The following is a 23,926-nucleotide window of genomic DNA, read 5'->3' as shown; positions in this document are numbered from 1 at the left end:
GCCTTCTGCAACTGATGTACCATGCCCACACAGTTACGGATCACCCACATATTTTTCCCATGTCATACTATTTGTCTTCTACCATTTGTAATGTTATGCACAATATCCGCTAAATAATGGCGTTTTTGACAAATGTTTAGTTGGCTCCACATAGTTATCATTATATGGCCGTTTTCTGTAAGAAGTGCCGTCAGCATTCATAAGCTCCCACAGGTGATAAAATTCCAATGTTATAGCATAAAACATGCTCGTTCGCTTCGATTTAGTATGAATTCATCTTTAGGAAACATTTTTCTTGATTGTTGATTCTGAATACCGAAAATTAGCACTTCTAACTAGTGATCCATAATATGGGCCAGGAAATTATGTTTTACCATGGTTATGGATCACTTCCAAAGAATGTAGATTTCTGCCATTTTAAGCATTAGATTTTCAGACAATAGTACTAAGGATAAAACTCATAAAACATCAAGGTTTCTAAATTTCATTTTTTGGCAGACAAAAATGGGTGGAAAACTTGGTGTGGAGCGAAAACAGTTCATATCTTAGTTACTACAATGCAGCATCACAAAAAAAGGCATTTAACCCTTGTTTCCTGCTCTAATACTGCTATTTTTTGGAATAATATGCGACGCATTGTTAACTTTCGCCATATAATGCAATACAATTACACAAAAATTGCATTTTGTTTCGCAAAACCAAGTAAAAACGTGAAATTTTAATGGCTTTTTATTCGCAAGAACGTTAAATTTCAAGATAAGGAGCCAGATACTATTCTTTGCACTTTTAATTCACTTCGGTAGTGAGATTTTTTGAAAACTACTGAGCTCATATTTGGCCACAATATGCGTCGTATTGAAGTGCAACGTTTCAGACGTTTCGGCCTAGAAAACCCCCCATGCCAAATTGAATCATGGAAGTGCCCAATTAGCGCTGCACCCTAATAAGTGGATTCCAGGCGTTTTGCATTCTTTTTTGCAAGAACTTTTGCCCCGCTAATTTGATCTGTTGTCACACTATGGATCAAAAATGGTTTTCAAATATTTATGCAAAAACTAATACTACAATTCAAAGTATCCTCATGATAGGTATATAATCGCTTTTACATGAAAAACATCGATTAATATTTTATTTTTATGTTGTTCTATGAATTGAAAGTTCTGTTGGAGAAAGCAGTATTCGCCTCACTGCGAATGATCTTTAGTACAAGTGATTTTGCAGCGCTGTACCGTGATAAGAAAAAAAGGAGGGAGGAAAAGCGCGCTGTGGCGTGTTGATGCGTTCTGTTTGGGGCTGTCCATTAATTACGCAAGACAATTTGAGCGGTTTTTCAACCCCCCGTCCCCCCTAATGGTAAGATTTTTTGTATGAAAACCAAAAATAATTTATATGGTGCGTAAGAAGTCTTCAGCCCCCCCTCCCCCCATAAGCCCTTATGTAATTAATGGACCACCCCTTTGTTATAGTGTGAATTCGACCGTCTTGAGAGACACACCTAATAAATAAGTTATCGTTAAACAACTTCGTGCGTAGGTGTTATTATTTCGATTGTGAAACCGCTCGTTGAGCCGGTTGTAAGCCAACAAGTTCAACCAACAATTTTAACGTTGAAAACAACATTTTTTTTTCGAATCTCAATCGATTTCTATAATATTTAAAGTAAAAGTGTCGTACTTGAATAGCATTCGAACCACCATGATATTTATAACATTTGTTTTGATTTGAACTGGAAATTCTAAAAAGAAACTCTTTGCAATAGATCTGAACATGGACATTTGAACATGAACTAACGGTATTACAAAGCCCTATTATTTCTAATCAGTGCTTTTGATGGTTATACTGCAAAAGGAGTGTACCTCAAAATCTTATTAAAATCAGCATGTAATTCATTAAACCATCAAAACGGCATAACTTCAAAACGGGCCCAATGATTTTGTTTGTAATTTTACTCAGACATGCTGCATGCTGCAACAGCTTAGCCAATAGAAAACGATGGTGCGCTGATGGGAGATTTTTTTTCCGATAATAATGATCTGGGGAGCACCGTGAGCCGGTTTCTGCTTATCATCATGAACAGGGTTGCCTGTTCAACTATAATTTCGCCGGTCACTCCAAGCACAACCGATCGTCTATCAAGCCTCAAATCCCATCATCCGGGAACCCTTCCGTCCCGTTTGTTGCCAATCAACCTTTGTTCATCTGCCGTCCCATTCCAACGTCCGTTCCGTCCTGCTTTCCCCAACGGTCGCAAAATTCTTCTCCATATCCGTGTTATTGTGCTTTACCTTCCACAAACCTCTCTGTCGGGTTGTGTCTGTGTCTCGTTACTCAATCAACGCCATCACTGAGAGAGGACTTATTCTCGAGTCTTGTTCCACTGCACTCCTCCAACAGATCAGCACAAATTAATTGAGTAATAAGTCGTCACGGTTCGCGGTCCATCCTTCAAGAAGCAGCCATGTCTCGAGTCCTGGTCGGAGTTAAGCGTGTCATCGACTATGCCGTCAAGGTACGTATCCCTATTTTCATAGGGAAGATGGAGAATTCCATCCTCTGGTCAAACACAGATAAAGCGATTTCCATTCGCTGATAAGAAGACAGTGCCGAACGCGAACGCGTTTGCTACTCGAAATAGGCTAACCTTGAATTACACAACAGGTTGAGGAATCTAAGCCGATGGGAACTTTTCCGTTTCGTTCTAGATCCGCGTCAAGCCGGACAAGTCCGGTGTGGTGACCGAGGGCGTCAAGCACTCGATGAACCCCTTCGACGAGATCGCCGTCGAGGAAGCGGTCAAGATGAAGGAGAAGAAGATCGCCTCGGAGGTTGTGGCTGTTTCGGTGGGACCGGCCCAGTCCCAGGAAGTGCTCCGTACCGCACTGGCCATGGGTGCCGACCGAGGCATTCACATCGAGGTGTCCGGAAAGGACTACGAGCTGCTGCAGCCGATCCATGTGTCGAAGATCCTAGCTAAGTTGGCCCAGGACGAGAAGGCCGATCTGGTGATCCTCGGAAAGCAGGCGATCGATGACGATTGCAATCAGACCGCTCAGATGACGGCCGCCCTGCTCGATTGGCCACAGGCCACGTTCGCTTCCAAGGTGGAGAAGACCGGCGATGGTTTGACGGTGGTTCGTGAGGTCGACGGTGGTTTGGAAACGATCAAGACCAAGGTGCCGGCCGTGATCAGTGCCGATCTGCGTTTGAACACTCCCCGCTACGCTACGTTGCCCAACATCATGAAGGCCAAGAAGAAGCCCATCAAGAAGGTGGCCCCGAAGGATCTCGGCGTGGACACGACGCCCCGCATCGAGGTGGTGTCCGTTGAGGATCCTCCGGTGCGCCAGGCCGGCTCGATCCTGCCCGACGTGGACACGTTGCTGAGCAAACTGCGTGATGGAGGACATATCAAGTAGGATGGTGAGCTAGGAGGAGGTGATGTGAAGAAGTAAATTCGTATCGTACGAGCAATTCAGTCTCAAAGTGCATTTTTCTATTTTTCAAACTGGTGCCGATCGGTCGCATGCGATCGAGCTGAGTTGATCGAGAGATTTTTTTGTTTAGATGTGTTTGTTACAGTGCAAATGGAAATTGTGAAATAAAAAGGAAAATCTAAGGGCTTCCAATCACCGGATGGATTTTATTTGGAAAGAATGTCATCTGATACAATGCAAAAAAATTTACAACCGTACCGAAGTTTTTTTCTTGAGATCATTCAGATTAATATTTACTCTTATTGTCAGTAACATTACTAGCAACGGTATTTTTTCAACTAACAACAGCTTTGCCAATTTTGAACCGATTTGGAATCATGAAAAAAAGATTTTAGAAAATAAGGGGATTTCCACAAGCTTCCGGGAGGTTCTGATTGGAGTTTCTGATAAATGAAATCCCAGAAGCTTCTGAAAGGAGTTTTCACGAAGTTTCTGAAAGGAGCTTCCCTGGAGCTTTTGATAGGAGCTTCCCAGAAGCTTCTGATAGGAGTTTCCCAGAAGCTTCCAATAAGCTTCTGAAAGAAGCTTCTGAGAAGTTTCTGAATGGAGATTTCCACATTTTCTACAAAGAGCTTTCCACAAGCTTCTTAAAAAAGCTTTCCAGAAGCTTATGAAAGCAGCTTCTCAGAAGCTTCTGAAAGCAGCTTCCCAGAAGCTTCTGAAAGGAGCTTCCCAAAAGATTCTGTAAGAAGCTTCCCAAAAGCTTCTAAAAGGAGCTTACCGGAGAAGAGCTTTCCACGAGCTTCCTAAAAGAGCTTTCCAGAAGCTTCCCAAGAGATTCTAAAAGGAGTTTTCCAGAAGATTCTGAAAGGAGTTTCCTAAAAGCTTCTGAAAGCAGCCTTCCCAGAAGCTTCTGACAGGAGCTTCAGAAAACCTTCTGAATCTAGCATCCCAGAAGCTTCTATAAGGACTTCCCTGCACCTTCTGAGAGGAGGTTCCCGAAAGTTTTTGGAAGGAGCTTTTCAGATGCTCCTGAAAGGATCTTTTCAGAAGTTTCTGAAAGGAGCATCCAGAAGCCTCTGAGAGGAGCTCTCCATAAGCATCTGAAAGGAGCTTCCCAGAAGCTTCTAAAGAGTTTCCCAGAAGCTTCTGAAAAGAGCTTCCCATAAGCTTCTGAAAGGATTTCCACAAGCTTCTGAAAGGAGCTTCTCGGGAGGTACTGATTGGAGATTCTGATAGGAGTTTCCCGGGAGCTTCTTAAAGGGAGCTTCTGAAGCTTCTGGAGTTTCCCAGAAGCTTCTGAAAGGAGCATCCCGGGAGCTTTTGATAGGAGCTTCCCAGAAGCTTTTGATAGAAGTTTCCCAGAAACTACAGAAAGCAGCTTCCCAGAAGCTTCTGAAAGGAGCTTCTCCAAAAGTTTCTGAAAGGAGCTTCCCCAGAAGCTTCTGAAAGGAGCTTCCCCGGAAGCCTTTGAAAGGAGCTACCCCAGAATGCTTCTGATGCTTCTGAATGGGGATTTCCACAAGTTTATGATTAGAGCTTTCCAGTAGCTTCTGAAAGCAGCTTCCTAGAAGCTTCTGAAAGAAGCTTCCCACAAGATTCTGAGGGTTGCTTCCTAAAAGCTTCTAAAAGCGCTTTCCACGACCTTCTGAAAAGAGCTTTCCAGAAACTTTAAAAAAAAGTTTCTCAGAAGATTCTGAAAGGAGTTTCCCAGTAGCTTCTGAAAGGAGTTTCCCAGAAGCTTCTGAAAAGAGCTTCTCCAGACGCTTTTGCAAGGAGCTTCCCCAGAATCTTATGTAAAAGGTGCTTCACAGAAGCTTCCAAAAGGAGCTTTCCAGAAGCTTCTAAAAGGAACTTTCCGGAAGTTTATAAAAGGAGTTTCCCAAAAGCTTCTGAAAAGAGCTGCCCAAAGGCTTCTGAAAGTAGCTTCCTAAAAGCTAATAGGAGAAGCTTCCTTGAAGCGTCTGAAAGGAGATTTCCTGAAACTTCTGAAAGGAGCTACACAGAAGCTTCTGAAAGAAGATTTCCACAATCTTCTGAAAAGAGCTTAATAGAAACTTCTAAAAGGAGATTTCCAGAAACTTCCAAAAGGAGCTTCCCAGAGTTTCTGAAAGAAGCTTCTTAAAGAATATTCCCACAGAAGCTTCTGAATGGAGCTTCCCCAGAAGTATCTGAAAGGAGCTTCGCAGATGCTTCTGAAAGAAGCTTCATATAAGTTTGTGAAAGAAGCATCCCAAAAGCTTCTGAAAGGAGCTGCTGAGAGGAGCTTCCCTGAAGCTTCTAAAAGGAACTTTCTCGAAGATTCTAAAAGGAGCTTTCCAGAAGTTTCTTAAAGGAGTTTCCCAAAAGCGTCTGAAAGGAGCTTCACAGAAGCTTCTGAAAGAAGATTTCCACAATCTTCTGAAAAGAGCTTACCAGAAACTTCTAAAAGGAGATTTCCAGAAACTTCCAAAAGGAGCTTTCCAGAAGCTTCTGGAAAAAGCTTCTTTAAGGTGCTTCCCAGAAGCTTCTCAAAGGTGTTCCCAAAGGCCTCTGAACGGAGCTTCTCAGAAGCTTCTGAATAGAACTGCCCATAAACTTTTAGAAGGAGCTACCAAGAAGCTTCTGAAATGAGCCTTTCAAAAATTTAAGAAAGGAGCTTTTCAGAAGCTTCTGAAAGTAATCAACTAGAAGCTGCTGAACGGAGCTTCAGAAAGGAATTTCACAGATGTCTGAAATGAGCTTTCCAGAAACTTTTGAAAGGAGTTTCCAGAAGCTTCTGAATGGGGATTTCCACAAGTTTATAAAAGGAGCTTTTTACAAACTTCTGATAAGAGCTTTCCAGAAGCTTCTGAGAGCAGCTTCACAGAAGCTTCTGAAAGCAGCTTCCCAAAAGATTCTGGAAGAAGCTTCCCACAAAATTCTGAAAGATGCTTCCTAAAAGCTTCTAAGGGAAGCTTCTCATAGAAAAGCTTTTCAAGAGCTTCTGAAAGAAACTTTCCAGAAGTTTCCCAGAAGTTTCTGAAAGGAGCTTCTCCAGGAGCTTTTGTAAGGAGCTTCCCCAGAATCTTATGTAAGGAGCTTCACAGAAGCTTTTAAAAAGAGCTTCCTCAGAAGCTTCTGAAAGGAGCTTTCCGGAATCTGAAAAGAGCTTACCAGAAGCTTCCGAAAGGAGCTTTCCAGAAGCTTCTAAAAGGAGCTTTCTAGAAGTTTTTTAAAGGAGTTTCTCAAAAGTTTCGGAAAGGAGCTGCCCAGAAGCTTCTGAAAGGAGCTTTCCAAAAGCTTCTCAAAGGAGCTTCCTAGAAGCTTCTGAAAGGAGCTTCCTAGAAGCTTCTGAAAGGAGATTCCCAGAAGCTTATGAAGAAAAAAGCTTTCCCAGAAGCTTCTGAAATGAACTTCCTTAGAAGCTTTTGAAAGACGCTTCCCAGCTTCTGAAGGGAGCTTCTCACAAGCTTTTGAATGGAGCTTTCCAGAAGCTTCTGGAAAGAAGCTACCAAGACGCTTCTTAAAGGAGCTTCTCAGAAGCATCTGAAAGGAGCTTCCCGGAAGCTTCTGAATGGAACTTCCTAGGAGCTTCTGAAAGCAGCTTCCCAGTAGCTTCTGAAATAAGCTTTCCAGATGCTTCTGAAAGGAGCTTTCCAGAAGCTTCTAAAAGGAGCTTTCCAGAAACTTCTGAAAGGAGCTTTCCAGAAGCTGTTGAAAGGAGCTTTCCAGAAGCTTCTGAAAGGAGCTTTCCAGAAGCTCCTGAAAAGATCTTACCAGAAGCTTTTTAAATGAGGTTTCCAGAAGCTTCTAAGAGGAGCTTTCCAGAAGCAAAAGAAAGGAGCTTCCCATAAGCGTCTGAGAGTAGCTGCTCAGAAGCTTTTGAAAGGAGCTTCCCAGAGGCTTCTGAAAAGAGTTCCTAAGAAGCTTCTGAAAGAAAATTTCCACAATTTTCTGAAAAGAGCTTACCAGAAGCTTCTAAAAGTACATTTTCAGAAGCTTTTAAAAGGAGCTTCCCAGAGCTTCTAAAAAGAGCTTACCAGAAGCTTCTGAAAAGAAATTCCCAGAAGCTTCTGAAAAGAACTTCTCATAAACTTCTGAAAGGAGATTTCCACAAGCTTCTGAAGGGATCTTTCCAGAACAGGCTTTCGAAATGGACGAATACAAAATCATGGTAACAAAGTTTTCAAAGGCTTGTCAGATGGGGTGGACCCGAGACATTCAGTCTACTGCCAATCGCTGCAGTGATATACACGCTCGTTCAAATCTACTCAAAAGAGAGTAACTTTGACTCACTTTTGAAGTTTCAAGTTAGCTGTCAAAAGTGAGTAACTTTATTTTATCAAAGTGAGTAACTTTTTACTCAACCATGAAAGAAAACGACCTTACTCACTTTTGAGTAAACACAAACATATTTGACTCACTTTGTAAACGTCAAAGACTTGTGAAAATTTCGCGCGCTCGAACTGACAAATCCTCCGTTGTGGTGAAATTTCTTCCGTCGCCGTGATGTCGGACTGTTTTCAAAAACAGTCGAGATAAAAGCCGAGCCGGCAGAGCGCTTCGGAAGTCCAACCGGCGAACTCCAGATTAGTGCTGCGAAGTCAATAATCCTGATATCAAGTGAAGCGAGGTCGGATTGAAAATGACCAAGGTTTTGATCAAATAACCGCAAAAAAAATATAAACTGTAAGTTTTACCGTTGTTTTTTTATTGGACTAAATATCAATTCTTTACAGTCTAACCGGGAAGGCTACTGGATCGGTCAAACTACATCCTCCATAACTTTCATCAATGCCCCAGATATTTATAACATCCGGGGATCCATTCCAGAGCAGCGAAAATTTCAACACAAATATCACAATTTTTTAACTTGTTATCATGTATTATTATTATGTATTATGTATGAGATAATGAATAAATGTTATGCTCTTTGTATATTTCTTCTGAGTTTATAAATAACATAATACATTTATTTCCAAAATTATTATTTCCTGAAGTGAGTGACATCTACTCACTTTCGCAAATTTCAGATTAAACGAAGTGAGTAAGTGTTACTCCCATATTGACATTTGGCTATGTTACTCTAAAGTGAGTAACGATGGTGTTACTCACTTTTGAGCAGTTCCACTTTGTTCCGAAATGAGTCGAAATCTACTCACTTTTTAGTAGATCTGAACGAGCGTGTAGGGCAGGTCGATAGTCTATATCAGAAGCTTATGAAAATAGCTACTACTCGAATTATGTTCAAGAATATGTTCCTGATCAATCTTCTGATTTAATCCCTTTTAAGATTCTACTCAAATCTCGTTCAGGACAATGCTGGATTCACGAAACGATTCGATTCGATTTCCGAATTCCGATGTCTAGCCAAAACTTTCTCAATAATCACACCATATTGATGAAAATCGGTACGTAGGATAAGGTATCTACAATTGTTAATAATATTTATTACTGACAACTAAATTGTGCTAACTTAAATCAAAAGTCAAAATTAAGAAGATCATCCACATTGTCATCGTCCGCCTTGGCCATCGGTTCCAGACAGCGCTTCTTGTGCCTGCAGAAGCTGGCATTGTCGTTGAACCGTTTCAGGCAGTTCACACATTGGTAAGGCTTCTCGCCGGTGTGGATTCTAAAAAAAAAACTTTTCGTTACCAACCAATTCAATCCATACGATTCTCCCATAATTTATAATAACGTCCTAAAAGCCATTGGTAACCGAGTGTGTTCGTAATCAATAAGTATCATCCTCTATCACTTGGTTCGATGGCTTTTAGGGCGTTATCATAAACTATGCGAGAATCAGACAAAAGCAACTCACCGGCGGTGTATCAGCATGTGATCCTTCCGCACGAAGCCCTTGTTGCAGAACTCGCAAACGTACTTCTTCCCGTGTGAGTGCGTGGCCATGTGCTGCCGCAGCGAGACCGCCGTTTTGTACGACTTGTTGATGCAAACCGGACAATCGTACCTTCGAACATCCGAGTGCGCCCTCTCCACGTGGGTTTGCAGCACCTGGATGGATGTGTGCCGCTTGCCACACTCCTGGCAGGCGTATTTGTCGGTGTGGATGGCCTTGTGCTGATCCAAGTGGCTCTTGGAGAGGAAAGTTCGCGGACAATCCGCGCACTGGGTGTACGGATAGGACTGATCGCTATGGTCCACTTCGATGTGTCGCTCCAGGTCGGCCGTTTTGGTGTGGGTCGCCTTGCAGAGTTTGCAATCGAGATGATAAATCCGTTGCTTGGCCTTCCTGGCGTGGGCCTTGTTCTGGTGCACGATCTGCTTGTGATTGTAGAGTTGATGGTAGTTCTTGAACTCCTCGTTGCATTCGCTGCAAACGTGGGGATTTTTTCCCTCGTGCTCCATCGACATATGGTGCCGAAGCTGAAGCGCTCGACGAAAGGACGCTCCACACTTCCCGCAGACATGTGGCTTCTCGTTCGTGTGCAGAAGCATGTGCCTTTCGAGGCTGGACGTTGCAGTGAAACTTTTATGGCAAATGCTACACGTCGGTTGCTTACTTCCCATGTGCACCATTCGAACGTGAACCTTCAGCTTGTGCCTGTAGTTGAATGCTTTTCCACAGATGTCACATTCTATTCTGGAGGGCTGTTCCGGAAGGTAGTTTACGTCGTGGTCTGTGCCGTGGAATTTGTTCTCGTGGGCTTTCAGTCGAACCGTCGATTTGAAATGGATTGGGCAGAAATTGCACTTGAACGGTCTTTCGGACTGTTCATGACGAGAAAGATGCCGGTTGTAAGCCGGCAAGAGTGGGAAATCTTTGGAACATTCTTTGCAGTGGTAGCCACTCGTGGTGGAATGCATCTCCGTTAGATGCAGCGATAGTTCGTTGGCATCTTTCAGAACCGTTGAGCAAATGTAACATTTCCTTTTCATCATTTTGACCAGATTTAACTGCACCCGTCTTCGTTTCTTTCTGACCCTTGAATTGCAAGACATGTGAGTTTAGTAAATACACAGAACGATCTTATTTTGCGAGAAATATTTTAACTTCGTGGTTTTGTAACATTTTAAGGTACAATTTTCTTTAACATCAAATGAAATAGTTAAACGCAATTTCTTTTTTGCTATTTTTTAAACTGTTCAATCCTGCCTTACCTACGTCATTTTGATTGGATCATGATTTTCACATTTTTCGACGATGTCGGGATCATAGGAATTTTATAGGATGATGTGTAAGTATCCATCGTATTAAGCATTGATCAGTGAGAATGTTCCCAGTATTGCAGTGAATGATGCTGATACAAACCAATGCCAAACAATTCTTTCTCAAAACGGCTTTAGCATTGTACAATAAGATTTTGATAAATCTTGATCTCTTTTTGGAAATAATGCAAAAAAATGTATCTTGCCGTATTCTCAATCCGTCGTATCGTTTTCATTTCTGTCGCAATAAGTTTCCAGATTCGTCTCACAACTTACGGCTCACTGTGATATATTTAGTGGTCAAAACACAACATATAAAAGCTATAATAAAATGTTTTACTAGAGTATATAGATCTACGGGCATCTCCCTCCATTCCTTCAGCATGATGGAATATACTAAAATCCTTTAAAATTCATTGTTCGTCATCAAAATTCAGCCCAAACATATGAACACATTTCCTTTTGACCGTACAATTATGGCATTTCCTGACAGTGCAGCGAAAACAACACAATCAAAGGAACCGTATTTTTACGTCGAGCATCGCGCACACATTGATGCGCACAAGCTTTATTTTTCTCAGTACGACGGATTGAACTTCGTTTACATTTTCAATTTTACGCGGTTCATGAGGAAATTTCATATTTTTTTTGTGAATTATAGAACTTTTACGGCGTGTGATTGGAATGAAATCCTTCAGCGGAGAAGTACGAAGGTTTTCCATAGTGAAAATAAGTGCCTGGCGAAGTAAGTCACATAGGTGGACGGGAAGACACTTGTATCATAAAGTGGTGTGACTGGTGTCGATCATTAAGCATTTCTCTCGAATCGTGTTCGTCCATGAGATTTCGATGATAAAGTGCGAAGTGGATAATTGAACTGAAGTTATTTAACGAAACACAGTAGTTTTATTGCATTTTTGGTGTACAAGTGTACATACCATGACAGCTTTCACAAAAATACACTTGGAAAATGAATATATGTTGCAGGTAAGTTGGAATATCCGCCATAGTGGAACATTTTAAGTTTGAATAATAGCGCTTACGACAAAGTAGAACGAAACTCTACATCTAATCACATTTTTTTGCATGACTACTAACAAAATCCAAAGTATTTCAATGGCGTTTCAATTATTATAGAGGGATTATTACTATTTATCTTCATAAACGTGGCATTTCGCCCCTGGCGAGTTCCTATATTTTAGAGACTGTGAATAGCATAAAATCTAGTCCAAAAACCTGTTGTCAATTTTACCTCAAGTTGGACCGACTATTTTTTCTACACATGTAGATAGACATATGGTGTCTTTCACAAAGTTGTGGAAGTGGCAATTTGAAACAACTTTGTCGAAGACATGATTTTTCTATCTCTTAGTAAAAAGGTATCGGGTCAAAATGAACACTTGCATGAAATTTAATGATTCCAAAATGTCAGTCGTCCGTATGAGTAAAAGGGCTCTTCCTCTATCAAAAGAGCTAAAATGAACCGTTCTGGGTTCGTTATTCTGCTCAAAAACTAGATTCTCACACCGCCTTGCTTATATGCCAATTTAAAGCAGAGAAAAACTTAAAGTCAAATTTCAAAGGATAATTGAAGCAAAACATAAACTTTTTTACCGTCAAACATTTCAAATACAATACAGATTTCATGCAGTGTATGAACTTTTGATGAAGTATGCATATTCTCAGAGATTGACGGGGTGTCCATTTCGCCCCGGGTGTTCATTATGCCCCTAATCCCCCAATATGTTTGTATGTGCCGTTGTATGTGAATGACCCTAAAAAATCATATTTTTTATCATAACTTTTTTCCAACACTTTTCACATTTTTTGTGTTTTCTACAAAAACCCGTGTTTTTGCTGAACATGTCACCACGCTGTCTTTTAAAAAAACAAAGTTATTCAAAAATTATTCACTTTCAAGGAGTAGTTTGGGCCCCAATACCTGCTTCCGGTGCAAAATGGCGGAGACATCCCATACATATTATAATTACCATATCTTCCCTTCCGGCAGATGATAAAAACTTTTGTCTATGAGAGTCTTTTCATGCGTTTTTACTGTAAAACAAATGAGCCGTATGAAACCGGTTGGCCACGGAGTGATCACAGCAAGCCGAGCGCGCGGGCGGCTGCGTTTTGAATTTTCTGTCACGTTTATCTCGGTTCCGCGTTTTCGGATAGTGAAAAATAGATTCGGCTGATGGTGCTATGCCACCTGTAAATTTTTTTCGTGCTCTCGTTGTTCGCAATTCCGCCGATATTAGCATGTGCAATGTTATCCGGATTGTAGTGCTTTGTGCAACGCTAAATAACTGCAATAGAACTGGCTGATTGTGCTGCATCAAAGTGTATTTTTATAGCGAAGATTTTGAATATTGCTTGTGGCGTGCTAGATGTTGACATGATCCCGTTGGTGCTACGCCACCCGGATAGTTTTTGTTTCGTTTGAAATAATTGTGATTCTGACAAATTAAGAAAAAAAATCATACGGCATCTCACGCATCATTTTAAATGTTTTTTTTTTTATTTTAATGCTTTTAGATATTGAATATATATTGAACAACCCGTGTTAAGTGTGAAACCCGCATTCGATGATGATTATTGTGCTACACAGAATTATTTCAAACCAAGCTTTCTCCATTTATTGTGTAATTTTGAAATAGACAAAAAAGGTTATGGCTACAAGGCTTTGCCGTTAAGATCTATTCATATACGAAATCATTCAGAGGAATTGAAGTTTTTTGAGGAAACGGTTTTAAACTCGGCGTTTAGACATATGAACGTTTTTTTTTTTTAATTTCTTTATTAGTATCATTCCAAACATTACATTCATTTCTTATATCTAGGTGTTCTGTGTTATTTGACAACACTATCATCCTAATTTGGTAAAACAAATTTAAGATTTAATTAACATTTTGTTAACAACATATTACATTTCATTTGCCGTAGCAGTTCAGATTTTTTACAGGTGAGTTGATTTCACCTGCTTATAAGAGAAAAAAAAAGTTTTTAAGATACTTAACCTAACTTAACCTAAACATATAACGCATTAATCGTGGCAATAGAAGATTGTAACGATTTTTGCCTGAAATTATTTATTATTTTATTTGACATTTGTTCCAATGTTTCAACATTGGATATTCTATGTAACTCATTGGTACTAAACCAGGGAGGAAGCCTCAGAATCATTTTCAAAATTTTATTTTGAATTCTCTGCAGAGCTTTCTTCCTGGTATTACAACAGCTAGTCCATATTGGTACAGCATACAACATGGCTGGCCTGAAAATTTGTTTGAATATCAAAAGCTTGTTCTTAAGACAAAGCTTTGATTTTCCATTAATAAGGGGATAGAGACATTTTACATATTTATTACATTTGGCTTGAATGCCCTCAATGTGATTTTTGAAAGTTAAATTCTTATCTAGCAATGTATGTTGGAAAATTAAAGTTTTTTAATTTTACAATCAAACCTTCATGCCAAACACTGTCGAATGCTTTCTCTATGTCTAGAAGAGCAAGACCAGTAGAATAGCCTTCAGATTTGTTGGAACGGATCAAATTTGTTACACGTAAAAGTTGATGAGTGGTCGAATGTCCATGGCGGAATCCGAACTGTTCATTGGCAAAAATGGAATTTTCGTTGATGTGGGCCATCATTCTGTTCAAAATAACCTTTTCAAAAAGTTTACTGATGGAGGAAAGCAAACTGATTGGACGATAGCTAGAAGCTTCTGCAGGATTTTTGTCTGGTTTTAAAATTGGAACAACCTTAGCATTTTTCCATTTGTCAGGAAAATATGCTAATTGAAAACATTTGTTAAATATATCAACTAAAAATGATAAGCTACTTTCTGGAAGTTTCTTGATGAGGATGTAAAAAATTCCATCATCGCCAGGAGCTTTCATGTTTTTGAATTTTTTAATAATAGTTCTCACTTCTTCCAAATCAGTCTCCCAGGCATTTTCGAAATCGTTCTCTTGATTGAGAATATTTTCGAACTCCTGAGTAACTTCATTTTCAATTGGACTAGTAAGTCCTAAATTAAAATTGTGCGCACTTTCAAACTGCATAGCAAGTTTTTGAGCTTTTTCGCAATTAGTTAGTAATAATTTGTTTTCCTCTTTCAATGCCGGTATTGGCTTCTGAGGTTTTTTCAAGATTTTCGATAATTTCCAAAAGGGCTTAGAGCCAGGGTCCAATTGAGACATTTTATTTTCAAAATTTTTGTTTCTTAATTGAGCAAAACGTTTCTTGATTTCTTTCTGCAAATCCTGCCATATAATTTTCATAGCAGGATCGCGAGTGCGTTGAAATTGCCTTCTCCTCACGTTTTTAAGACGGATCAAGAGTTTAAGATCATCGTCTATAATCACGGATTCAAATTTTACTTCACATTTTGGAATTGCAATGCTCCGGGCTTCAACAATGGAATTTGTTAAAGTTTCAAGAGCATTGTCAATATCAAGTTTAGTTTCTAAAGAAATGTTAACATCAAGATTGGAGTCAACATACGTTTTATATATATTCCAGTCGGCTCGTAAATAATTGAAAGTGAAGCTGATAGGATTGAGAATCGCTTCTTGGGATATTTGAAATGTAACAGGGACATGATCAGAATCAAAATCAGCATGAGTAATCAGTTGGCTACAAAGATGACTAGAGTCGGTTAAGACCAAATCAATCGTAGATGGATTTCTAGAAGAGGAAAAACATGTGGGGCTATCAGGGTATTGAATTGAGAAATATCCTGAAGAGCACTCATCAAATAAAATTCTGCCGTTTGAATTACTTTGAGAATTATTCCATGACCGATGTTTGGCATTAAAGTCACCAATGACAAAAAATTTTGACTTATTGCGAGTCAATTTACGCAAGTCAGTTTGGAGCAAATTAACTTGCTGCCCAGAGCATTGAAAAGGCAAATAGGCAGCTATGAAAGTATATTTACCAAACTGTGTTTCAACAGAAACACCTAAAGTTTCAAAAACTTTAGTTTCGAATGATGAAAACAGTTGATGTTTTATACGCCTATGAATGATGATTGCATCTCCCCCACATGCCCCATCAAGTCGATCATTACGATAAACAAAAAAGTTAGGATCTCTTTTGAGTTTAGATCCAGATTTTAAATACGTTTCGGTAATAACTGCTATATGCACGTTATTAACCGTAAGAAAATTAAACAGCTCGTCCTCTTTACCATTCAGAGAACGAGCATTCCAATTTAAAATATTTAAATTATTATTTGGATCCATTAGAAAAACGTAATCCAATAACAATTTGATTTGTAAATTTTACACCTACTTGGACTGCTTCAGTCATAGTGGTGGCTTTGAACATTGCATCAATCATTAGATTCAATTGTTCAGTTAGAAAATTAAAATCAGAGGCAGACATGTCATGTGATTTCCCATTGGAATTTCCGGTAGACGAAGAAGCGGAGTTACCTGTGGCGGTAGGGTTTTTTCCATTTGATTTGAAACAAGTAGAATGGGTACCCATGGATCGAACAGGGGAGGATTTCGAATTTCCTGCTACGATATCGGCAAAGGATTTACCGTGGGTAGATACATTCGAAATAGAAAGATTCGAACGGCTACCCGACGGATTAAAATTAGTTTGTGAATGAGCATGATTATGATCTTCCTGATGGGTATGATTCATGATCAAGCGATCGTTAACTGAAAAATGAGCATTGTTCGATACTCTACCAGGCAATTTCCGGAAACGACCGTTATCGTAACGGATATTATCTTTCATCTGCCTGGCACGAGCCTCAATGACCTTTTTGCGTGAAGGACAATTCCAAAAATTGGACTTATGGTTAGCCCCGCAATTACAACATATAAATTTGGTGGTATCTTCCTTCACTGGACAGACGTCTTTGGCGTGAGAAGAACCTCCGCAAATCATGCATTTAGCATCCATGCGACAATTTTTTGTACCATGACCCCATTTTTGGCACCGACGGCACTGAGTGGGGTTCTGGTAATTTCCTCCAGGTTTCTGGAAATGTTCCCATGTCACACGGACATCAAACAAAAGTTTTGCTTTTTCTAAAGCTTTAATATTATTTAGTTCTTTTTTGTTAAAGTGAACTAAATAAAATTCTTGAGAAAGCCCTTTCCGAACAATGCCAGATTGGGTTCTCTTTTTCATAATGATTACTTGGACTGGGGAAAATCCGAGTAAATCATTTATTCCATTTTTGATCTCTTCAAGTGATTTATAGTCACTTGAGAGACCTTTCAAGACAACTTTGAACAAACGTTCAGTTTTGTCGTCATAAGTAAAAAATTTGTGCTTCTTCTCTTCAAGATGTTTGAGAAGAAGCTCACGATCTTTAAGAGTTTCCGGCAAAACGCGACAGTCTCCTTTCTTTGCGATTTGGAAGGAAACCTTGATTCCCCTAATGGAGTTCAAGATCTCCTGCCTAAATCCCGCAAATTCGGAACAACTGACCACGATAGGCGGCACTCTTTGCTTCCTCACTTGAATCAAAGAGCCTGGGCTAGAGGCTGCTTCGATTTGGTGTTCGGAAAATTTGTCTAGAGCATCGAACTGATTGCTCATTTCGATACAATTATTCATTTCACCCTTGGAAGAAACTTCGCATTCCGGGGAAGCGTCCTTTCTTCCATTCTTGCCACGTGTAGTGACAGTTTTAAAACCCACTTTTTTTGAAGGAAGTAGTGAATTCAGAGATTCACCCTTCCTTTTGTTTGTTGTTGATACCATGTTTAATTAATAAACGAAAGAAGACGTGACCTTCGAAAGGTTTTTTCCCAAGACGGTGTCCAAGAAGGATTACCACCGCTAGCTTTCGCCAACGGGTCCAACGAAAAATCGAAGGCACGGGTCCAAACAAGGATCGTAAAGGGATCAATAGTAGAAAAAATAGTACTGAAAAGTACTGTTTTAGTAGCACTGAAAAGTACCGTTTTTAATTTTAGCACTGAAAAGTACTGTTTTTGTAGCACTGAAAAGTACTGTTTTATTGCTTTAGGTAGTTTTTAAGAAAACTTCCAAGAGCAGAGAGAATTCGTGTACGCACAGCACGAAGGTACGATGCGCACTGAGACATATGAACGTATTTGGTGAGTTTGTTCCGATAAGACCACATGTATTAATGCAATCTGGGCTCTTTCTGTATCATGGGGACGGGCCAATTTATTTTCTCGTTTCAGAGAGCGAGTAATGGCGCTCAAACCAAGGGCGCTAGGTGGAAATACCTGTGTCCCATCCCTGGAAGACTAACGTGCATGAGGTGTCATTAACTTTCTTAGCTGCGTCACTCCAACGATGATCAAACCATTACATTCACACTTACACCCAATTACAAAAAGTATACTAAACTACACCTACACTAAATTTCAAACTGGTCGCATCACTCGCTCATAGTGAATTCTAGACCATCACCCTTCCCTTCATCCAACTCCTTGACATCTATGAGGGCGTCGGTGAGTCGCTCGCAAGTAGGTGTCATATCATTTTCCTTTCCTTGTAACGGAGAAGATGGGCGTGGACGGCAAGGGACATTGTCATGTCTTTTCATTTCTAACTTCCGATTGGATAACTATTCCATCCAAAATAGTTCTTCATAAGCAATTGGAATAAGAGTGGTAAAGTAACTAACATGACAGTTTTCAGTATGCAATCTACGAAACACTCCGTTACCACGCAACGCAACGCAAAACAAATGAGCCGTATGAAACCGAAATCGACCGATAACTTCTTTACTTAAAACTCTCTATTTGGGGTCCTCAACAAAACACGTTTTAACATATTTTACAACTTTGTAGAAGACATGAACAATGTTAAAGATGTTAGTAAAAAGTTAAAGACAAATATAATTTCAAACGAGTTTTCTCTTACAAATTTCTGCAAATTTTGTTAAAAATTACATAACTCGCTAACGAGATTTTTACCATTTTTGCTTTACATTGCAAGTTTGTAATTCTTGTTATTTGGAAGTTATGAACAAATTTAGGTGAAGAACTATAGCTATTTTATATATAAAATTTAATATGCCCATAATTCATGGAGTTGGTTCGATATTATTTTCTTTAAGCGACATTCGTTAGGTAACGTTTGCTGTCAAACGTGCGACAAGGTCGTTTTAGTAAATTGAAAAATTTCACTTCAAAAATAGACTTAAAAAAACTCGAAATTTGCCTGTAACTCACAAGACTTTGAAATTATCGGCGTGCTGTCCTCAACAAAGTTGTAAGTTTTAACTTATTTTATTTATTTATTAATGAAAATACTTGCTGCGTAAAAGTATTTCCCTTATTATTTTTTACAATCGGTATTATTTTTGTTTTTCAAATTTACCACTTCCATTTTTATACAAATAAAATAAATTTAAACAATACAAACATTGAGTTTTCTCTTTTTAATTGACTTGCTGCATCGATCACTTTGATTTCCCCCATTAAGCCAGCTTAAACATTCACGACGGAAACTTGTTGCTGAACGCGTAACTTTAATTTCATTAGGAAGTTGTTTCCATAGTATAATTGCACGTACAAATAAAGTATTACCGTAGTCCGACAAGTTATGCTGCAATAGCACAAAGTATCGTACTCGGATGCTTCTGAAAGGTTGCAGCTTATCAGTAAGATATTTTGGCCCATTATTTATTATCTTAAGCAACGTTATGTAGCAACGTAATTTGAAGAAATTATAAAAGAAACATCCTAGAAGTTGTCGTTGTGAGTGCGTTACTCTAGAATACCTGTTAAGATTAAATATCCAGCGTACACAGTGATTCAAAGCAACTCTTAAACGGTCATAATCAGAAGCCGAAGAATTTAAAATCAATTCTAAACCATACGAAAAATGAGGCAACAAAAGTGATTTGAACAATCGTAGTTTTGTAGAAACGGGAACCATAGAAGCTGTAAGTTTTAAGTGTCGAAGACCTGCGTATATTTCCCCGCATCGTGAGTTCACTTGGACATTCCATTCAAGATTATTTTGGAATATCACTCCTAGGTTAGAAGCTTTGTCAACATATTGGATGATTTCAACATTGATCAACAAATTAGGTAAAGGCGAACGAGCCTGTTGCCTATAAATAAACATTGACTTTTTATAGATGGATTTATCGGAAGAAGATTTTTTCTCAACACGCTTAAGATCAGAATTTATCAGTACTGCTACGCTTTCTAAATTGGTATTAGCCGTGCAGAAATAAAATTGCACATCATCTGCAAACATGTGTATTAGGCAGAACTTCAGAATGGATGGCAAATCGTTAATAAATAAAGAGAAAAGCAAGGGACCCAAGACGGTACCCCTGAGGTAAACCTCAAAGAATAGTGATTGGACTACATAGTTCACCGTTAGTATCTACCACTTGTGTACGTAAATTCAAATATGATTTGATTGATGTTACAGCATTACGATGAAAGTAAAATTAAGTCGACAGCTTATTTAAAAGCTTAACATGTGGTACTCGATCAAAAGCTTTTAAAAATCAATTAAAAGTAAAAAAGCTTCACCTTTTTTAACAATGATTTGATCGATATCGTCATGAACCTTGAATAGTGCGGTAGTTGTGCTTTGCTCTGCTCTAAATCCGGATTGGTACGGACTATTTGGTATTTGAATTTTTAAAATCTTTTCAAAAGCCTCAGAAAGCGAGCTCAGAATGCTAATTGAACGAAGATTGTCCAACCTGTTACTCTTTGGCTTTTTACGAATTGGCAAAACCTTTGCAGCTATCCATGCTCGAGGAAACTTTGATGTAGAAATAAACAAGTTGAAAAGATACGTGATAGGGGTAATGACATAAGGTAAAACCATTTTTGTGAATCTCAATCTGAAAGACACACCATCAAATCCAACTGCATTTGATGAAATAGAAAAGATTGCTGACGTTACTTCTAACTCACTACAAGAGGTGAACTTGAACCCATCGACGTTTATTGGGGATACAGAATGGTAATCTGATTCACGTGTAAAATTACCAATAAAGTAAGAGTTGATTTCATCACTAGTATTACAGAATTCCACCTCGTTATTTGAAGCAGTAGCATATCCAGCTTCCTAAATCTTCGCCATGTTTTCTTGTTAGAAGACGATGATTCTATGTTTATTGAAAGATATTCAGATTGAGCCTTATTAATCAAGCAAGTGACCCTATTTCGAAGCCTTTTGTACTGATTGCGATCAGCATCACTCTTACTACAGACCCATTGACGATATGCTACATCCTTTACTACCATAGCATTTAGAAAATCGTTGGTGAACCAAGAAGCATTTGAATTTGGTCTAGACATGCGCAGTGGAACATAATTTTCGAAAAGTTCAATAACACTGCGGAACACGTTTTTGTCTCAAGCATCTAAATACCTCTATTTACTCAATTTAGGGTTGCTGAATCCATTGCCGTTTTCAAAAATATCATAGTACGTCTAGTTTTTGAGATATAGGCTATTGAAAATGCTAAAATTGGCAATACCAGCCAACTTGCATGCAAGTTTGTCAGCTTGTAAAGCAATTTATTTGCTTGATTTGTCACAGAATTCAAACTTTATGTATATAACAATACTTATCAACAAAGTTTATAATACTTTCGATGCAGAAAATTTATTTTTTGCTGGTTTGAAAAAGTGATGTATAAGAGAAACAAAGAACTTTGTATGGAGACAGCAAGCATGTTAAAAAAAATCGGTTTATTCTAAATTAAATCAGGTAATTTCAACCACATTACATCTTAAATGAAAGTTTAAGCCTATTATGCATGCTTGGTGGATTAGATTACAAAATAGTTTGATAATTGATACTTAAAATTTCAGGTAAACATAATTGAAACCAGTGTTTAATACAACTTTGGCGACCTGTAGCTAAAAATTGTGACGTGCTGGAATATTTCTGAGAATGGCATCAGATTCAGCAACCCAAAATCTACTAGAGACACATAATTTGATCCTTGGGACACGCAAAAATGTAATTTTTGTTACGTTGTGTAATTATTATACGATTGAAGAAATCGAGAGCTGTATCGGCCTCAGTAATACATTAGCGTAACGACCAATTGATACATTCCAAGCTTTCTCTTAGACGAGTATAATCAATTTAATTGTAATCTCTAAACATTCTTGTTCGATCAGATGGCGTACGAGCAATGTTAAGCGATGAGGAAATTATGTCATATTGGGAAAACCCAGGAGCTGATTGAAGTTTAGTACAAAATTGGAATTGTTCGTTCACAGCAAATCAATCAAGGAGCTCCCACCATTGTAAAAGTGAGTTGGTTCGCTAGATATGCAACTTAATTATGATCGTGGTTTATGGCTAACCAGCCGAGTGGAAGTTTAACAACTACCGAAAAGCTAAACATTACATATACTTTGCAATTGGATTAAATGGAAAAATTGATGTGAAATTTGCGAAAAAGTTACACGTCTTTGGAATGATACTAATAAAGAAGTTAAAAAAATAGGAAAAAGACAGACATAAGATTGAATAGTTTTGAAAAATAACGAAGAAACACGTATTTTATGCTGACAAAAAAGGAGGGAGGGCGCATAAGGTTAATTTTACCCTTGACTTTGAGGAATATTGCACCTAAACATGTTAGAAAACCGCCAAATCTCAAACTTACCTGACCACCGGCAGATCCTTCCTCTTCCTTTCCGTAATGGTCACCTTAACGGTGGCTTTCTCGGTCGCGGTCTCATCGTGGATAACTTCCTCAACAATGTCGTACTCCGGCTCCGGAGTCGATTCGGCTCGTTCCTCCTCTATGAAGGCATCCACCGAGGGATGCTCCAGCTTGACCATACTGTGTACGTCGAACGTACTTTCCCGCGCCGATTTGAGCAACTCCTGGAACTCCACTTCCGCCTGGGAAAACTCCCGCTGAATCGAATTCAGTATCTCCAGTCGGGCTAGGCACTCCATACAAATGTGCTGCAGAAAATCGTCCTCCCCGAGAGCGATGCTCAACGCTTCGTAAATGGTCGACTTAAGGTCCACTCCGTCAAGGATTCCATCCGAGGATACCACGCAATAGCGCGGGTAGAAATGCAAGCACAACCGGCAACTGACGATTTCCACTTTCTCCCCATTGCTGGAAACAGAATTCAAATTCTATCATCTTATAATTCGCAAATTCCCTCATCAGGCACCTACCCGTTCAAGAACAGCTTCGGTTCCCGATAGCGCAGGTCCTCCTCGTCCGGCACAGTTTCGTTCGCTTCAAAGTGCCACAGGCAGATCTCCGTCTGGCTCAGATCGCGCCCTTCGGCCAGCTCCATCAGAATACCACAGCCGATCTGGATGGCCTCGAACCACCGTTCCGACAGCGACCCGTCCCTGGGGAACAGCATGAAGCTGCCCTCGGATGTGCCACAGGTCGGCACCACACAGGGCATTATTGCCACTACAGAGTGACGACTGATTACCAGATCAGATCACTAGTTTATCACTATAAAACCGCTTTGTAGAACAGAAGTGTACGAACAGTGATGTGTTGCAGCTGCCCAGCTGTTAATCGAGGCCAGTCAAAATGTAAACATCATTGAATGATGATGTTTAAAGAGACTGCGCGATGATCATCATCAATCATCCCGAACAAAACACATCAAGGACGTAGTCAGGTGTACAACCAGGACCAGAAATAGTGTGGGACAAATTCCTATTTTCGCTCCAGTCGACTTTTTAGATTCCGTTTTCGTTCCATAAAAATTGTGAAAAATTTCAGTTCGATCGGTGAAATTATAATTAAGCGCTAGTTGTTCAAAGTTTATATGGGATCTACTATGGGAATAGTTATTTAGGCAACAAGTTGCAAAATGATGATTTTTTCAGCACGAGTTGTACATTTATCCAACGAGGCTCGCCGAGTTGGATAAATACAACGAGTGCTGAAAAAATCGAGTTTTGCAACGAGTTGCCTACAACATTTTTTGCTATTTCGAAAAATGCCATTTCATCTGGATGAACTCTAAAAACACAAACAAACATTTCAAGAGGCACATATCCATGCGTATTTAGTATCAATTCAGTATTTTTCAATCACGTAGGCTTTGATAAAGTAGTACCTACCCATGAATGTCACAAGTTTTCACGCTCCCATCGAAATCAGGTAAGACAGCACAAACAGTAGCTGACTACAAATGTTGGTCTATTCGATTACAAATCAGAATCGCCAGCCTGTGTGGGGTCGTCCATAGATCTCGTGGTCATTCATGGGGAGAGGGAGGGTCTGGCCAATGATCACGGTCCATCCAGCTTTTTACGCTAGCCATAAAACTACGAGGGATGAATTGAATTTGACATTTCTTGCCTTCAAATTTTATAGCTTGATCTTAGTAGGCTGTTTTAAGATTGTTGAATGAGCTGTCA

General features: G+C 39.4%; 2 protein-coding genes across 2 annotated transcripts; one reads left to right on the top strand and one right to left on the bottom strand.

The window, feature by feature from the left end:
• The first annotated feature begins 2,262 nt into the window (after positions 1–2,262).
• On the top strand, positions 2,263–3,629 carry LOC5565931 (electron transfer flavoprotein subunit beta). The gene is made up of 2 exons (XM_021838223.1): positions 2,263–2,509; positions 2,703–3,629. Exons 1-2 carry the CDS (start codon positions 2,459–2,461, stop codon positions 3,414–3,416), a joined length of 765 nt encoding a protein of 254 aa, XP_021693915.1. The 5' UTR covers positions 2,263–2,458; the 3' UTR covers positions 3,417–3,629.
• Positions 3,630–8,811: 5,182 nt separating this feature from the next.
• Positions 8,812–23,032, bottom strand: LOC5565938 (zinc finger protein 883). Its single transcript, XM_001650260.2, has 4 exons — positions 22,712–23,032; positions 22,182–22,649; positions 9,220–10,344; positions 8,812–9,030 (listed from the first exon to the last, which is right to left on the bottom strand). Exons 1-4 carry the CDS (start codon positions 22,951–22,953, stop codon positions 8,877–8,879), a joined length of 1,989 nt encoding a protein of 662 aa, XP_001650310.2. The 5' UTR covers positions 22,954–23,032; the 3' UTR covers positions 8,812–8,876.
• Between the last annotated feature and the right edge of the window lie 894 nt (positions 23,033–23,926).

This window comes from Aedes aegypti, chromosome 1 (genome assembly GCF_002204515.2).
Source record: "Aedes aegypti strain LVP_AGWG chromosome 1, AaegL5.0 Primary Assembly, whole genome shotgun sequence".
Taxonomy (NCBI): Eukaryota; Metazoa; Arthropoda; class Insecta; order Diptera; family Culicidae; genus Aedes; species Aedes aegypti.
The sequence above is the reverse complement of the archived record's forward strand: the minus strand, read 5'-3'. Positions and strand labels throughout refer to the sequence as shown.

What these genes read in the sequence shown, in the direction of transcription:
- LOC5565931 (XM_021838223.1), top strand. Translation starts at nt 2,459, where the DNA reads ATGTCTCGAGTCCTGGTCGGAGTTAAGCGTGTCATCGACTATGCCGTC. An exon ending in TCATCGACTATGCCGTCAAG is followed by an intron (nt 2,510 to 2,702) that starts GTACGTATCCCT and finishes GTTTCGTTCTAG; the next exon opens with ATCCGCGTCAAGCCGGACAA.
- LOC5565938 (XM_001650260.2), bottom strand. Translation starts at nt 22,953, where the DNA reads ATGCCCTGTGTGGTGCCGACCTGTGGCACATCCGAGGGCAGCTTCATG. An exon ending in CCGAAGCTGTTCTTGAACGG is followed by an intron (nt 22,650 to 22,711) that starts GTAGGTGCCTGA and finishes TTCTGTTTCCAG; the next exon opens with CAATGGGGAGAAAGTGGAAA. An exon ending in AAGGATCTGCCGGTGGTCAG is followed by an intron (nt 10,345 to 22,181) that starts GTAAGTTTGAGA and finishes TTGCAATTCAAG; the next exon opens with GGTCAGAAAGAAACGAAGAC.